The sequence below is a fragment of the Sus scrofa genome, chromosome 4 (genome assembly GCF_054392235.1).
Source record: "Sus scrofa isolate SSC_HxYL_T2T_F1_AM1 chromosome 4, Sscrofa_HxYL_maternal_Yorkshire_Landrace_v2.0, whole genome shotgun sequence".
NCBI lineage: Eukaryota > Metazoa > Chordata > Mammalia > Artiodactyla > Suidae > Sus > Sus scrofa.
This window is the reverse complement of record NC_139386.1, coordinates 82326842-82344176: the sequence shown is the minus strand read 5'-3', so window position 1 is coordinate 82344176 and position 17335 is coordinate 82326842. Positions and strand designations below refer to the sequence as shown.

Genomic DNA, 17335 nt, shown 5'->3' with positions numbered 1-17335 from the left:
CGCGTGTGCCACCTGGTGACACAAAGCTCTACCAAAGTACCCTAGGTTTCCTTGGAGAACCAGACTTCCCTTCAGTCAAGTTTGCTTTATTATAAGGATGACACGGATTTTTTTTTTAACTTTTTTTTTTTTTGCCGTATTCATGGCATGGATAATTTCCCAGGCCAGGAATTGAACATCCAGGACAATGCTGGATCCTTTAACCAGTAGGCCACCAGGGAACTTTTTTTCCCCCACATTGAATATAAGTGGTAACCAGTCCTTTAACCTGGATATTCAACTGGGCAGAAACTGAAACTGGAAAACAAAATCGAGCTGTTTGACATGAGATAGGAAAAACATGCAAACAAAAGAGATGCATCAAGAATTATTTTCCTTTAATCTGAGTCCAACTGGCTTTTCTGAATAGACGCATGTACTCTGCACGCAAGGGAGCGTTGGCATCTGGAGGAGAGGCCTCTCTGCTCACTGCTCACTAGGGGCAGAAGAGTTCCTGCTGGTGTGGGCACAGGTTCCCCGACATGGAAGGCATCTGCTGACCTGTGCGTGTATTTACCGAACCCCGGGGTGGGACGGCTCACCAACTGGCCCCAAACACTGTCCACTTGGGGTGGAAAAATAAGCCAAGCAGATTGGTTGATGGGCCTGAAAGCAGCAGAGCGGCTCAAAGGCTCAGGTGTACCCTTCCCTTGGGGACAGGCTCCTTCTGAGAAGGCCAGGGTCCTCTACACAGCAGCCTGAGAAAGATCACGTTGAAACTCATTATCAATTTTTATTTCCTACCATACACCAAATGTACAGCACTGAACACAACCGGTTGCTTTGATGTAAGAAATATTAATTGTTTGAAGAAATGGTATACAAACTACGTCAAATTAAAAAAAAATGCATACATCCTTGCCTTTTTGTTGTTTACAAAAGACCCAATTTCCAGTATGGATCATTAACATAGTCGAAAGGAAAAAATTTCAGTGCACATTACAAAACACATCAAGTACAAAGGAAGCAAATAAATACCAACATACTTCACAAAACATCCTGCTCAAACTATGCAAACACAAATCCATGACCCTGAAGTCATAGTAAATTATGGTAATAAATACATAGGTTGGTAAGAGATTTCTTTTAAATTAAATAAAATATATAACAAACTTGTTAAAATATTTAGCAAATTAAACTTTTGTCTTTGTAATAAGTGAACTCATTTGTATGCATCTATCAAGTATTGTATAGCAAAATGTTTGCAAGTACATAACTTTAATAGAAAATTTTGTTTGGTGTCCCGTTTATAATAGACAGCACACGTAGTAGCTCTTTTTTTTTAAGTTGATTTTTAAATAACCATCGTTCCTACTGAAGAACAGACATCTCATTTTCACTAGACTAAGAGTCAAGGGTTCAAATGAACCCCAAACCAAAGATAAGCCCCACTTAATACAGAACAACCACCAGTGTCAGGGCGTGGAATCACCGTGGACGGTGTTTTACTTTGTCCAGTAACAGTGATAACAGTGGATACACCAAGCCTGGGAGCGACATCTCGGTCAGGCTACATCCATGAGGCTATAGGAAAAATAAACACTTTGTTACAGCACAGAAACCAAGCCCATTTACACGGAGGCACGAGGCACACCAGGTGTGTGTGCACAGCAAAAAGGCAGTTTAGCTGGTTGTCTATACCTTTTTCTTAAAAAAAATAAATATAAAAAAACTTTTGAAACAAGGCTTAACTACTTTACAATCCCTGAAATAGACATTGCCTTTACTACAGCAACTACTAAACTCTGCTCCGTCCAGAAATGCAAGATGGCGGGCTCCATTTCGTGTCCTTGAGTGAGTCTGTGTGGGTGTGTGCCTGCAGGTGTGAGTATGTGTGCTTTGTTGCTCTTGTCCTTCTGCACAAAGACTTTTGTCCAACTGGAAGTTGGCTTGTTGCCTAAGGAGGCTGAGACAATGTTGCCAGTGTTCAAAGCAATGACTCAGTTCCTGGTACCATTTCTGCACCTGTGACTCCATTTTCCATTTCTTCCCAGTCAACCCAGTAAGATAAATGCTATTTCAGGGGATATGGTATCTACACAGTTTTCCATGTGGATGCGTTCGCATTTGCAAAGTACAAATCTACATCAATATCGTCCCTTGTGTGTTGCGCCCAAGCGTGGCAGGAAAGCCTGGCCGGCCACATTGAGTCTCATGTCTCATCTTGGGACAAGAGTTGCCAGCTATATGATATGACTTGAAAAACAAAGAGACAAACCTGCACCACTAAAAAAGCTTGTTTCCTGAAAACATTCCAAATAAATAATTCATATTAACTAAAACTGAACAGCCAAGTCGAATCCTTTGCTGATTGCTGTATTTAATTATTGCTCACAAATTCCGAACAGGCTGTTTTCCAGTCTACTGTGCTTCTGTGAGGGCGCACACTGCACTCGAGGGCGCCTTTTTAACTTGCTGTCCCCACCCACACCTGACCCAAGCCCGCTCCTAAGTACAAAGCCAGTGAAGGAGGTGGGGAGGGGAAACGTGTGCAATAAAAGTCAAACTGGACCATCATGCAGTCCTTAGACAAGGATTTCCTTCATACGTCTTTGTCTTCTTGTTTAAACCCAGCAAGATATGCGATTTGAGAATAGCATTTCTATTTAAATTCTATTGGAAAATAAATTAATCAACACACTTGTAAAAATATGGCAGACTTCAAAATGCAGTTAAAAGATAAAAAACTCTTTGATTAGAAATAAATAAAATATAAAAATGTCACATTTATTTTACATATACTTTACAAAAAAAAAAAACCAAACCCAAAAACCCAAAGGAGTGCAATGACGAAATAAAAGAAAAACATATGAAAATAAATAAGATCTGATATTTGACTGCATCGCTTTTAATCCAAAGAGTCTATCATAGTTTTTCTTTCCTTTTCACGTCAGCTGGGGGGAGAAGTTAGTGCAACGTTGCAAGTGTAACGGGTAGAGCACCTGCCTGCCTCTGCGGCTGGAGCCCCTCTGGATCCGCCTGCGGGGCTGCGTAGCTGCAGGTGGCGCGGCCCGCGGGCGGCGTGGGGTCCTATACGTGGATGCCTTTCACGGCCTGCTTGATGCTCTCCAGCAGAGCCTTGCATTCCGGGGAGTAGTCCCGCTCCAGGTGGCTGTACATGTCCGTGAGCGTGTTGACATATGCCTCAAAATTCTGCTCACTGATGGGCCCCTGAAGGACGAGAAAAGACATTGTACCAGTCACGTGGTCTGGGCTGCGGAGGCCAGAGGAACAGGGCATCTGACTCTGGACTCCGGGAGGGGCCGAAGGACTCTGGTGCCCATGGCAGGTGGGGGATTCGGGGCCTGAGCTGTGGAGGAGTTCCTCCCACAGTTGTGGGGTGAGTGGCACTGCCTGTTCCTAGTCTGAGGTCAGTTTGGAGCCACAGCAGGAGGAGATCTGGCTGCTGAGCTGGGGGGCTCACAGCCCCACCTCCTTCCCTGCCCCTGCTCAGCCCAGAGCTAGTGTGCAGGGGGTGGGGGCAGGCAGGAGGGGAGGGCTTTGCTTGTGCCAGAAGGTTCCTTAGACAGCTGTGGGCTGGGCTTTGAGGAGTTTAAGCTGCTGGCTCACAACTGTCTGGGGGGACGTGTCCTTTTTCCTCCTCAGATGCCTTTTGTCCATTTTCCCCTGGGGGTCACCATCAGGCATTTGGCCTCCCTCCCCAGCCTTGCAGGTGGAGTAGCAGATCCCCCAAGTGGGGGTCTGTTCACCTCCTCTCCTCTATGCATGGGGGTGTTTCTGGAATAGGATGGGAGACCAGGGATCAGAATAAATTGTGCATTTGTTTTGGGGCAACCTGCCCCCAAATCACCACCAGGAGTGCCCCAATGTAAATATGTAAAGTACGAGGTGCCCCGTATGGCAACCATGATTTTTATGGCATCTTTGAAGAAAATATAACAGAATACAAATTTGAAATATGAGTTAGACAAATGTTAAGAAACAATATTTCAATAATTACCTTAATATGGGTCATAAAGTAATAATTTATTTTCTTTTTTCAAAATTTTTTAGTTTTTTTTTTTTTTTTTTTTTTTTTTAATGGCTGTGCTCCTGGCATATGGAATTTCCCCAGGCCAGGGACTGAATCTGAGCTGCAGCTGTGACCTACAACACAGCCGCACAGCATTTCTGGATCTTTAACCCTTTGCACCAGCCCAGGGATTGAACCCTCACCTCCGCAGAGAGCCTCACTGTTTTTATTTTGTTTTGTTTTATTAGGGCTACACCTGCTGCATATGGAGGTTCCCGGGCTAGGGGTTCAATGGGAGCTGCAGCCGCTGGCCTATGGCACAGCCACAGCAGTGCTGGATCCGAGCCACATCTGCAACCTATACCACAGCTTACAGTGGGATTCTTAACCCACTGCATCACAGGGGAAGTCCCAGTTATAATTCATTTTCCATTGTGTTATTACATTATTGATTTTTTTCATTGTGAAGAGACCTCTTTGGAAATGGTCAACACAAGGGCTCCATACTGGGAAGCTGGGTAAATGGAGAGATTTCTTGCTTTCAGGAAACCAATCCTATTTCTTTATTAAATTGCTGCTTTTTTCAAAGTTTTCTGTATATAAAACTTTCAGCTTTAGAAAACTTGTTTTGAAAATGCATGTACTGAGGAAATTAAAAGCATTCAACAATGTAGTCCCTCTCCCAAATGTTTATTATATTTATGAAAATGTAAAGGAAACTAATTTTCTATGAATTTTAAATACTTGCTATGCCTCAACTATGTGTTTAGCTTTTGCTCACTTTTGTGCTTTGTACCCTTTATGAGGGGAACATAAGGATATTCTTCATCCTTCGGAGAAAGGAAGCGCAAAATTATAATTTTTTTACAGTTCTTGATTTGGGTAGATGATGTCAGTGGCCGGGTCTAAGGTTTTGTAAGCCACAGAAGCAACTTTCCATGTGGAAATAAATTTTTTGAGTGAGAACTGGGGCCTCCAGTGTCCACCTTACATTATGAAACAAGTTTCAAATAAGCCCTCCTCTTTGAGTGACTCCGGCTGTATTGAGATCCTTGGCTGTGATGTAGGGTAAATGTGCATATGTATCAGGATCCCGATGATGGAAGGTGGGGCGGCGGGGGCGGCTGGCCCCCAGAGCCGACACTTCTGTCCCCGCCCTGCCTGTGGGTGGCCGCTGGCCAGTGCTGGGAGCACTGGGGGTGCTGGGGGGCACTGGGAGAGCTGGGGGTCCAGGAGCCCTGGGGGTGCTGTGGGCACTGGGAGAGCTGGGGATGCTGGGGGCGCTGGGGGTGCCTGGGACTTACCATCTGTGGGAGCTGGATGTCAGCGAGGCTGGAAATGAGGGCTTGGCTCAGCCCCGCCAGCTCCTTCAGCAAGCTCTCGTTGTTCTGTTCTATCAGTTTGTTCTCCTCCTCTATCGTCTTTAAGTTGCTCTCCATAGATGTGATCTGCAGTGGAAACAGCGTGGGCTGGTGGGCGAGGGTCTGGAGGGACGAGGGGCAGCAGGGTCTGGTGCTGAGGGTGGCCCAGCCGGCCCCCTCCCCTCACACGCCTGCCCCCTGCCCATCACTCCGAGGGCTGGAATCACTTTATGCACAGTTCAGCCCAGATTCTCCCACGATTCAGATCCACGCCTCCACAGGCTGTGGGGTGCACGCCTCGAGCTCGGCACATTCAAGGGCAAAGCATTGCTATTTCCCCAAACCTGCGTCCCACCACCCTGACCGTGACTCTTTCCTGGGGGCACTTCTGCTCCTGCTGTGCCCACCCAACCTCCTCCTGGCCATCTTCAACACACCTACACACACCAGTCTCCTAAATGCTGTTCCGGCTGTAGGTCAAATGGGATCGTGTCAGCCCTCGGCTGTAGACCGCATGATAGCTCTGCCTTCATTCAGACTGAAAACCAAGGTCTCAGAAATGGCCCTGGAGCTCCCTATGTTCCCAGGAACTCAGATCCCATAACCCCCAGATCACTTTCTCTGCTGTTTCTCAAACCCTGCATGTCTCAAGAGGTAGGGGTTTGCACTGGCCGTTTTTAACCTCCACCCTCACCTTGTTTGCCTAAGCTCCCCGTCTTCACCAAAATGCGTCCTTCTTTCTGAGCGCTGCCTGGCTACCTCTTGGTACTGAAATCTGCTTGGAGGCGGGAATGTATCGTCTGTGACTTGGTTTGTCACTGTGTGCGGACCCTTCTAGACCTGAAGCTTCAGGAGGGCAGAGGCCTCTGCTTCCTCCACTAACGGTTCTCGAGACCAGTTCCCGTGACCTGTAAACCAGGGCATGGAGCTCTTTTTGTAGGTCAGTCACTATTTATTTATTTATTTTTTGGGTCTTTTTGCCATTTCTTGGGCCGCTCCCACGGCATATGGAGGTTCCCAGGCTAGGGGTTTAATTGGAGCTGTCGCCTCCAGCCTACACCACAGCCACAGCAACGTGGGATCCGTGCCACGTCTGTGACCTACACCACAGTTCACAGCAATGCCGGATCCTTAACCCACTGAGCAAGGCCATGGATCAAACCCGCAACCTCATGGTTCCTAGTCGGATTCATTAACCACTGCGCCTCGACGGGAACTCCTGTAGGTCGGTCAGTCACTATTAACGGAAGATTATGATGCTGGTCACACTGACACCTGCTTTTCAGGTGGACTAAGGCTTCTGTTTTAAGTCGCTGAGCGAGGACTTCTGAGAGTCAGCGACCACAGTGGCCTAAATCCCACATTTAGGAAAGGACAGAAGGGAGAAAGACACTTAAGACTAGCTGGATCATTCTTTTCCTTCTGATCTGTTGCAATAGAGTTATTATTAGCATCTTTTGAAAATCCTAGACTGAACATTTAATTTGGGTAAATTTAATCAGGGGACGGGGCAGAATTACCCAGGAGACTGCAGAATTGGAAAAGTGCTTGGATTTTTAGTAAAGAATCATGAAAATCTTGGAAAAGATCTGTTTCTATCAAATACTGACTCATTCAGAGGTGTTCCATAAAAATGAAATTTAAAAAGTTTCTCTGGTTACTTGACTTTTGAATAAAAGCAAGGGCTCTCATATTTTCTCATGACAGTTTTTCTAAAGCACCACAAGGTCAACAGACTCGGATAATCTGCTTTATGTGCTTTTAAAGCCTTTGATGCACCCAAGGCAGACATGTGAGCAGCTCAGCCTACAGCCATCAAATCAGGCCTGGCCCAGGGCAAGCCACCTCATCAAGCATCACAGGGGTCTCCTGACGGAGATGCGCCTGGTGTGTTCACATGAGATCGGGATGCTTTGCTCAGGGTTTACCAGTTTAATGTTCAGCCTCCCCTTAAGATTACAATTTACCTACACACAACTCATTGCTTTCCTTCTCTTTCTTTTTTTTTTTTTTCTTTTTCTTTTTTTTTTTTTACCTGCGTCTGGAGTTTCATCATATCTGCTTCAATTTTAAGGTTGGACTCGTTGAGTTCCTTTATTTCTTCATCCAAATGCCTAATTTCTTCATCACTCTCTATGCCTGTAGGAAGCCAGACAATTTTAGTTCAAACGGAAAAGGAGACTGTGACGAATCAGAGTCATTTTACATTTAATGAGTGAAAATGAGACTTCAACTTGAAATGAAATTTTATCCCAATCCATATCCAAGATTCTAAAAAACTGGGTTCAAGGAGCTGCCGGATTTACTTCCTTACTAAGAAAAGTCCCAGTTACCTCTGTGGTTAAAGGACCCGGCTTTGCTGTAGCTGAGGCTTAGATTCGATCCCTGGCCTGGAAACTTCCATATGCCGTAGGTGTGGGCAACTATTAAGAAAGAAAAGGGGAGTTCCCATTGTGGCTCAGTAGTTAACGAATCCGATTAGGAACCATGAGGTTGCGGGTTCGGTCCCTGCCCTTGCTCAGTGGGTTAACGATCCGGCGTTGCCGTGAGCTGTGGTGTAGGTTGCAGACGCGGCTCGGATCCTGCATTGCTGTGGCTCTGGCGTAGGCTGGCGGCTACAACTCCTATTAGACCCCTAGCCTGGGAACCTCCATATGCTGCAGGTGCAGCCCTAAAAAAGACAAAAAAAAAAAAAGAAAGAAAAGCCCCAGTGGTTAATGCAGCCCGGCTCTGTTCCAGGTCTGCCGCTGGGCAGGTTTGCCTATACCCTCTCACTTACACCTGTCTGGACCCCGTGGGGCAGGGGTCACAGCCCCTTTCCCCTGAGAAGGCCAGAGCCTCACAGAGGCTGAAGGAGGCCACGCTGACCACTGATGGGGCTGCATCTCCTGCCTGCCCCAAAGGAAGGGGCAGAACTGGTAGAGTTTTTAAGCGTTCTCTTGGGCACAGCACTGCCAGGGCAGGAGGACTTGGTCTGTGCTGAGCAGTGACCCGTTTGGTCACCGAGTGGGACCATGTGAGCCATCCCTAGAGGCCGAGGGGGTGCTGACAGGTGGGCCACATCTGGGACCCACAGCCCGGCTTCCCCAAGGACCTGGGTCCCAAGGAGCTGCCGTCGGGGACGTGGGCGTGGAGTTTGGATGCTGCCTGACTTGGTCTCGAGCGGGAGTCACTTCCTTCACTTCCTTGTGCTTTGGGAAAGTGGCGTAAGAATGAATGCGATTAAAATGTAAAGTGCTAGAGTTTCCTTGGTGGCGAGATGGAATCAGCGGTGTCTCTGCAGCATCTGGACACAGGTTCCATCCTGGCCTGACACGGTGGATTAAAGATCTGGTGTTGCTGCAGATCTGGTGTAACTGCAGCTTGGATCGATCCCTGGCCTGGGAACTCCATGTGCTATGGGGTGGCCAAAAGAGAAAAAAAGAAAAAGAAAAAAAAAGTGCTGGGCATAGAGCCGATTCTCAATGAATAGGAGTTATTTTCCCATCATTCTTTCACAGAAGAAATAGGAATACCCTTTAAAGATTTTAGAAAGCTGGGGATAGTGCCTCATGTTACAGACGCCAGAGCAGGGTTTAAAGTCATTGCAACAGTGCAGAGTGGTGACTCCAAGCCAAGAGCTGGCAGATCGAAGGGATAACTGTGAGCTCCTGTGTTTGGATTTCATGAGACCGAGCAGGGGCAGGACGGGGAGACAGGCAGCGTGTGAGGAAGAGCAAGCACTGCGGTTTTCGTGGTCACGACTCTGACACAATTCATCACCTATTGAAGGTGAGCTTCATGTGCTCCACAGCCCAGCAGCTGCTTTCACAGGCATGCACCTGAGACACACCTACAACAGGAGGGTGTGCAAGGTTCCTGGGGCACACTGTGCATGAAAGTACAACCTGGAACAGCCACCTGCCTCCCCCACCCTGCCTCTGCCCCAAGATGGGTAATGCTTACCACACGATGCTAAGAAAAAAAGGTCAGCCCTGAATGTTTACAGCAGGTGGCTGCTTGGTAGGAATTTCTTGCTTGATTGTAAGTAACTAACTATCTCACTGGTGCATGTACAGTGAGAGGATGTCTTAAGATTTATCTAAAACCAGGCTCTGAGATTCAATAAAGAAGAAAAGCAAAGCAACAGCTAAGGCTAGTGCTTTAGCGCCCACAGCAATTTACGACATAGTTACAGAGGAAGCAATAGACAATATCCCAGGACCAAACCCCAGGCTCTTGGGGATCCGGGGCCCAGGGCTTAATCTGCACTGGCCAGGTCTGGAGAACTGCACTGCATTCTTTTTCTTTTTCTTTCTTTCTTTTTTTTTTTTCAAGGATGCACCCATGGTATCTGGAAGTTCCCAGGCTAGGGGTCAAATCAGAGCTGCAGTTGCCAGCCTACACCACAGCCACAGCCACAGCAACATGGGATCCAAGACTCATCTGCAACCTAAACCACAGCTCACGGCAACGCCAGATCCTTAACCCACTGAATGAGGCCAGAGATTGAACCCCCATCCTCCTGGATAATAGTCAGGTTTGTTACCCCTGCGCCACAACTGGAACTCCCAGGCTGCATCTGAGCATCATGTTACACAGGCTGGAATCCCTCTGGCAGAGTCTCCTCTCAGCCAAAAGGGGTTGAGAGACTTGTTCTCAGCAATGTCAGGGAGCAGAGATGACGAATCAGACAGGTATTCTGAGTAATAGCAGCATTTAAGTGAAAACTTCTACTGCTACATTTCTCTGTCACAGTGCTTTTCCCCTCTGTTTCTTTGGAATGAAATTCCACTTCAGGGAATGGTATTTTCCTAAATCACAGCTGGTGTACAGACCCTAAGCAAGGGGGGAGGGGGGCTCATGAGCCCCCGAAGAGCCTAAGGAATAAGCAGGGCACCAGTAAGTGAGCGCTGGAGGAGACGCCTTTAATCTAAGACTTTAATTCACTTACAGAAGAGGTGGGAGAGGAAGTGCCAGCGGTGGAGAGGGGCAGCCCCTAGGGAGGAGGCAGAAAACACGGAGGCCTGGGGTGGGGAGGGTCTGGGGGAGGGCAGCAGGCCATGGGGGCTCCTCCAGGAGCTGGGGGGCATTCCCAGGCAATGTGAGTCGCAGAAGAATGCTAAACAGGGGAATTGATGTGACCTGTCCAACTTCTCAAAAGCCTAATTCAGATTTCTAGGCAGAGGAAGGATGGAGAGGGAGACAGAGAAGAAGGCAGGACCTTTAGGAGGTGGCTGCTGGGCTCAGGCTGGTCTGATGGCCCCTTGGCAGTGGCAGCAGGTGCGGCAGAAGCAGAGGTGAGATAAAAGTCGCAGGTAGAACGTACAGTGCTTGTGGCGGATTTTAGGAGATGCAGGGATCCAGGCTGAGGACCTGTTTCTGCTCCAGCAGCCAGGGAACCATCCACGTTTCTGGGAAGAGGAGGGCTCGGGCCCTGCAGTTTCCAGCAGGAAAACCTGAATTCAGTTTGGCTGTGAACTGTGGATGCTGGTGGGAACTTGAGCGACAGCCTGGGTTCTGGGTCCTGAGACCTAGGTAGGGTTATGTTCCCCGGACACCCAGCCTTAGCGAAGACACTCGAGCCTCGGAACCCATCCAGGTGGAGCTGTTTGGAAGATGCATCATAACACGGTGGCCTGAAGCCTACAAAGAAGGTAGGATCACGAGATGGGACCTCAGAAAAAGACACAGCAGGACAGGGTCTAATACACAGGAGACGCTCCCTGAATTCTCATGAGATTGATACGTGGTAAGCTAATGTTTTCACTTGATTCCTGGGATGTGAGGAGCTACCTGAGCCACAGGAGCCAATTCAGTCCATCTCCTTGTGCTTGTTTTCCGTGACAACATCACCTGGTCTATTTCTATTCAGACAGTCCGTGGGAGCACCCCTGCCTTCCCTGCCCCAAGCAGAACTGGGAGGGGCGCATCTGGAATTCACAGCGCACTGACACATCCTAACTCACTGGATTCTCTTATCACCTCATATCATGGGCGGGAAAACCAAGGCAGGAAGAGATTTAGTAGTTAGTGGTGGAGCTGGGATTCAAAACCGAAGCTCTCAGATTCCAGAAAAGTTTCTCTCAACCAGTATCATGTTACCTCTCCTCATGCATATTTAATCGATTTGGAAAGTATCAGTAAAAAGTGTGCACAGATGTGGCTTTGCAGATATAAATATCTACCTACAATAGGAAGCAGAGTGTTGGGTTAGACTAGCTGCATGCTGCTAGGAAACCATGGAAACTTTCCACTAAATATTGGCCTGAACTCTTCAATGACCCTGGTTCTTTATAGAGTCTCCTTGTTTGAAAGCAAGCGAATATGGCTTCTTTACATTCAATTGTTCTAATTTTTGTTGGTACAAATCTATGTTCAACTTACATAATTAGGGACTCTATGATTTACAATAACATTTTCTTTGTATTCTGTACACATTGTGAGTGATGTGTATGCCTGTGGATGGCAGGTGTATTCAACTTATAAGGGGCTTTAAGTTATTATTTTCTTCATATTGTACAAATGAAGCTATTATATCTCAGATGAATTCTGCTGTATTTCTTGAGTGAACCTTTATTGTTATACTGTGTTTACAGCCTAAAATCTGGCTGCTTCTTTTATTTACAGGAAAATGAGTTAATGTAAATCTAATGGTTTTAGTTTTTTTTTTTTTTTTTGTCTTTTTGCCTTTTCTAGGGCCGCTCCCGCAGCACATGGAGATTCCCAGGCTAGGGGTCGAATCGGAGCTGTAGCCACCGGCCTATGCCAGAGCCATAGCAACTTGGGATCCGAGCCACGTCTGCAACCTACACCACAGCTCACGGCAATGCCGGATCATTAACCCACTGAGCAAGGGCAGGGACCGAACCCTCAACCTCATGGTTCCTAGTCGGATTCGTTAACCACTGCGCCACGACGGGAACTCCATGGTTTTAGTTACTGAGGGACTAATGAGAGTCAGTGTCCAGAGAGGACTTATGTGTCCTGATATTTAGAACATGCTCCTTTGTCACATGGGAAGAATGGGGCCAGCCATTGTAACTTTTACTTGTCCCCACAAAGAACAGAAAGGCGAGCATTCATTCATGTACAGATGATCTAATTTTATTATCAAGACTGGTCATGGCCTTAAAAAATGAATGTGGAAGTTTAATTACGGCAAGGAAGGAGAATTGAGGATCAGTCCTTCTAAAATCAATGCCAACATGTGTAATATAAGCCTTCCATGTTTTAATTGGTTTGTGGGGAAAATTCTCCTCATGTATTGCCTAATTCAACCAATTGCATGAAAGGTGTATACCTAGGTTAGCTCAGCCTAGTATTCTAAGAAATTTTCAGTTGCTTGCACTTTATAATTGTTACAGCCACTTGATAATTTTAACGACTGAGGGTGCTGTGTTCCCCTAGCTTTGGGAGTCATCCAGGGAACAGTGATTGAGGCCAAGTCATCCAGGGAACAGTGACTTGGGCCAAGCAGAAAGCCAGGGGCTGCACACTGGCAGCATCGAGAGCACTTTAGGTCCTCTTTGACCTTCGACAGATGCCAGCTGAGCTCCGGCAGATTTTTCTTCATGTATGACAAGTCCTTGTAGGTTCTCAAGCTTTGGGTGGACATCAGCCTCTGGCTCCTTAAATGGTAAAAACACGTCATTCCCTGTTTTCTGGCTCACCTAGAATAATCGCACTCCGCACATCTGTCAACCGGTTCCACCCGCCTTGCCGTGGTTCTGTATCTTTTGCAGGCTCAGCGGCCGGGGGGTGGTGCACTTCAAAGGACCCGTTGCAAGGCGTGCCCACCGGCTGCCCCCAGTTCTGTGACTGATCGAGGCGCACCAGGCGCAAGTGCCCTGCACCCCGCAGCGCTTCACAGTATTCGATCTGTAGCGCTTCGCTCTAGTCTCTGCTTTGCCAACTGCCTTCCTGTCCAGCCGCCTGGGATTTCCCTTTCTGTGTCGGTGTTGATGTCTCGAAACGAAGACTCTGAAGAACTTCCTGCTTCTGAATTTACTTACTGACAGTGTGATTCTATGATTGTATCTTCCTTTTGCTTTGGCTTCTAAAAAGCTAAAAGCAACGTTGGGATCCTTTTTTACCCACTGCAAGAGGGCTTGCCTCACACTCTTTTTATCATCCTCTTGACACCACCTTGCTTACCTTCCACTTTCTTTTGTCTCATTTTGGGGATTAATTTTTAAGTAGCTTGCCCTTTTCCTCTTAATGTAGCATTGCATGCCCCACCCTTTAAATACTACTTGAAATAAGGTAATGAATAAATACTAAATTGTGCCAACGTCGCAAAAAAAACCCACAAACAAAACAAAACAAAAACCGTGCTCGAGGTGTCTGAAGAGTGGGGAGTATTTCCAAGGAGCAAGGAGAGGGCCTGAGAAACCACTCTGAGCATCTGAATGTTGGGAGGATGAAGACGGTAGGTGTGGGCCAATGGTCCAGAGCCCTGACCTGCCTCCGAGCATGCGCAGCCGCGGAGGGGGTGGGGCCCAGGCCACCCCAGGTGGAGCTTCTGAAGCCGACGAGGCCCTGGGAGCCAAGCAGTCGGAGACTCCCCCAGGATAAGGCGTATCTTCTTTTAAAGTCACACACGGTATAAGAGATGGAGCGATGCCATCAGAGGAATAAAGCAGCGACAGAGTCCCCAGTTCAGTACTACTCCTGTGCCTCAGACGCCATCCAGTAAAATCTCCAAAGCAAACTAACCGCCTTGCCGTTGTTTCCCAGACGTTCCGGGAGGATGCCCGATGGAAACATGTGCCTGAGACAATGCGGATGAGAACTCAGGAGAAGCGCTCAGGGACCGGAGGAACGTGAGAAGGTCCAAACCGAGAGGTCCAAATCGTGCCCAGGACCGCACACGAACTGTGGTCAGGGACTGACCCTGGAGAGGTGTGCAGGGAAACCCCGTAGAGATAGATGCTAAATTAAACCACCCGGATTCACTGTAAAAATACCATTCTGCGTGTGGAAGAAAATGTAAGGATTCAGACATAGATGCCCCAAACTGTTTCTCGAAACTCAATAGAAGGCTTACACTGGGAACACGCACACACTCTCACACACACACACACACACACACACACACACACACACACATTTACAAAAAACATGTCATTTTCAGGAATGAAGGACAGAAGTTTAGCCAATGTGCCCTAATCCATCAAGTATCATTGCTTGATTTTCTCTGTTGGGGAGCTTTGTTAAAGAGTAAGGGAAAAAAAGCAATAAATTCTTTTTTTTTTTTTTGGTCTTTTTAGGGTGGCACCCACAGAATATGGGAATTCCCAGGCTAAGGGTTGAATTAGAGCTGCAGTTTTGGGCCTACAGCACAGACGCAGCAACTCCAGATCCGTGCCACATCTGCGACCTACACCACAGCTCACTACAACACCGGATCTTAGGGAGAGTTATAGTTCAAATTTGAGGAAAGCTTCCTTCTTGCCTATTTAGGTCGCACTGCCCATGTGGGGACTGATTTGTTACTCGGGACCCTTTGGGGACCCAGGGTCTCAACCATGGGGGTGGTGGCACCACCAGACCCTCTTACCTCCAGTTGCTTTGAGCTTGATGGTCATTAGTTCTTCGGAGACCTTGCCCTTCTTGATGGCCTGTGCATTGAGGGGACATCCAGATAAGCTGTGAAAAGAGAAATTATACTGCTGGGCGAAACAACTATTATTTCTTATACAAATTAAACATTTTATATTTAGTGCTTCCTATTTAACACTATAGAACACGGTATGGAGGTGCCTCAGAAACCTAAAAATAGAACTACCATATGATCCAGCAATCCCACTCCTGGGCATATATCCAGACAAAACTATAATTCAAAAAGATACATGCACCCCTATGTTATTGAAGCACTATGCACAGTAGCCAAGACATGGAAACAATCTAAATGTCCATTGACAGATGAATGGATTAAGAAGATGGAATACTACTCAGCCATAAAAAAGAATGAAGTAGTGGTATTTGCAGCAACATGGATGCAACTAGAGATTATCATACTAAGTGAAGTCAGAGAAAGAAAAATACCATATGATATCACTTATATGTGGGATCAAAAATACGGCACAAATGGACCTGTCTACAGAACAGAAATAGACTCACAGACATGGAGAACAGACTTGTGGTTGTCAAGGGGGAGGAGGGAGTTTGGGGTTAGTAGATGCAAACTATGCCATTTAGAATGAATAAGAAATGAGGTCTTACTGTACAGCACAGGGAACTATATCCAGTCACTTGGGAGAGAACATGATGGAAGATAACATAAGAAAAAAAATGTATCTACATGATGTATATCTATGTATGACCTGGTCACTATGCTCTACAGCAGCATTTGGCACAACACTGTAAATCAACTACACTTTAAAAAAAAAAAAGTCTTTGCCTGCCTACTCATTATAATTTGAAGTCTCTCTGCAGAAAGTAATAATATCTATTACAACAAAAGCAGGCATTCCCATTGTGGCTCAGTGGTTAATGAACCCAGCTAGCATCCATGAGGACACGAGTTCGATCCCTGGCCTTGCTCCAGTGGGTTAAGGATCCGGTGTTGCTGTGAGCTATGGTATAGGTCACAGATGTAGCTCGGATCCCAAGTTGCTGTGGCTCTGGCATAGGCTGGTGGCTACAGGTCTGACTGGACCTCTAGTCTGGGAACCTCCATATGCTGCGGGTGTGGCCCTAAAAAGACCAAAAAAAAAAAAAAAAAAAAACCCTCAAATAACACAAAATATTTTCTGTTTTTTTCTTAGATTAAAATACAAATAGTTACTGTTGGAGTTCCCATTGTGGCACAGCAGCAATGAATGTGACTAGTATACATGAGGACGCAGGTTTGACTTCTGGCCTCACTCGGTGGGTTAAGGAGTCAGCATTGCTGTGGCTGTGGTGTAGGCTGGCAGCTGAAGCTCTGATTTGACCCCTAGCCTGCGAACCTCCATATGCTGCAGGTTTGGCCTTAAAAAAGACAAAAAAGAAAAAGAAAAAAGAAAAAGAAAAAAGACAAAAAAAGAAAGAAAATACAAATAGCTTCTGTTGATATTATCATTGAATCCATTTTGTTAAAATGTTACTATTTGGCATTCATGTAAACACTTTTTTTTTAGTAGTGGTTACTTTGTTTTCTGTAAAACTGTACATACATAATTGGAATAAGATTTGTTCCCAATTAGTCAAAATTCAAAATTCCATGAATAATAAAGCAGAATCTGGTTTTTTCTAGGAGTCTTTATTTTTTTATTTTTTATTTTTTGGGTCTTGCCCACGGCATGAAGAAGTTCCTGGGCCAGGGGTCTAACTTGAACCTCAGAAGTGACCTGAGCCACCACAGTGATAATGCCAGATCCTTAACTTGCTGAGCCACTAGGGAACTCCATGGTTCTTGCTATCTTTATACACGCTGTCATTTGATCTTTACAGAATGACTCAAATTAATAAAAACCCAAAATGGTACCCCCGACCCCTCATGGCAAATTCAGCTTGGGTAGGGAAAAGTTTTATTTTGTTTTTTTGTCTATTCTAGACTCTCACCCTCAGCATATGGAGGTTCCCAGGCTAGGGGTCCAATCGGAGCTGTAGCTGCTGACCTACACCACAGCCACAGCAACATGGGATCTGAGTCACATCTGTGAACCACGCCACAGCTCAGGGCAACATCAGATCCTTAACCCACTGAGCAAGGCCAGGGATTGAACCTGCCACCTCATGGTTCCTAGTTGGATTCGTTAACCACTGAGCCACGATGGGAACTTCGGGTGGGGGAAAGTTTGTAATTTACTCTTTAACTTTTTTTTTTTTCATTTTTGACACTTTATTCTTTGCATTTATTTTAATAAAATAGAGAAATATTTATTTTTTCAATTATAGTTGATTTACAGTGTTGTGTCAATTTCTGCTGTATAGCATAGTGACCCAGTCAAATATATATATGTTTTTTGCTTTTTATGGCCGCACCTGTGGCATG

At 46.3% G+C, this 17335-nt stretch overlaps 1 protein-coding gene across 37 annotated transcripts in view; it reads right to left on the bottom strand.

Moving 5' to 3' along the window:
• Positions 1 to 752: 752 nt before the first annotated feature.
• The window catches only part of ST18 (ST18 C2H2C-type zinc finger transcription factor), a 300959-nt gene continuing 284376 nt past the window's right edge, over positions 753 to 17335 (bottom strand). For all 37 annotated transcript variants that reach the window (XM_085022391.1, XM_085022393.1, XM_085022392.1 and 34 more), the window contains 4 exons: positions 14915 to 15003; positions 7409 to 7512; positions 5317 to 5460; positions 753 to 3210 (listed from right to left, as the gene is read on the bottom strand). In XM_085022391.1, the coding sequence (XP_084878517.1) occupies positions 3070 to 3210; positions 5317 to 5460; positions 7409 to 7512; positions 14915 to 15003 (478 nt within the window). In that variant the 3' untranslated portion in view covers positions 753 to 3069. The remainder of the gene's footprint in view (positions 3211 to 5316; positions 5461 to 7408; positions 7513 to 14914; positions 15004 to 17335) is intronic.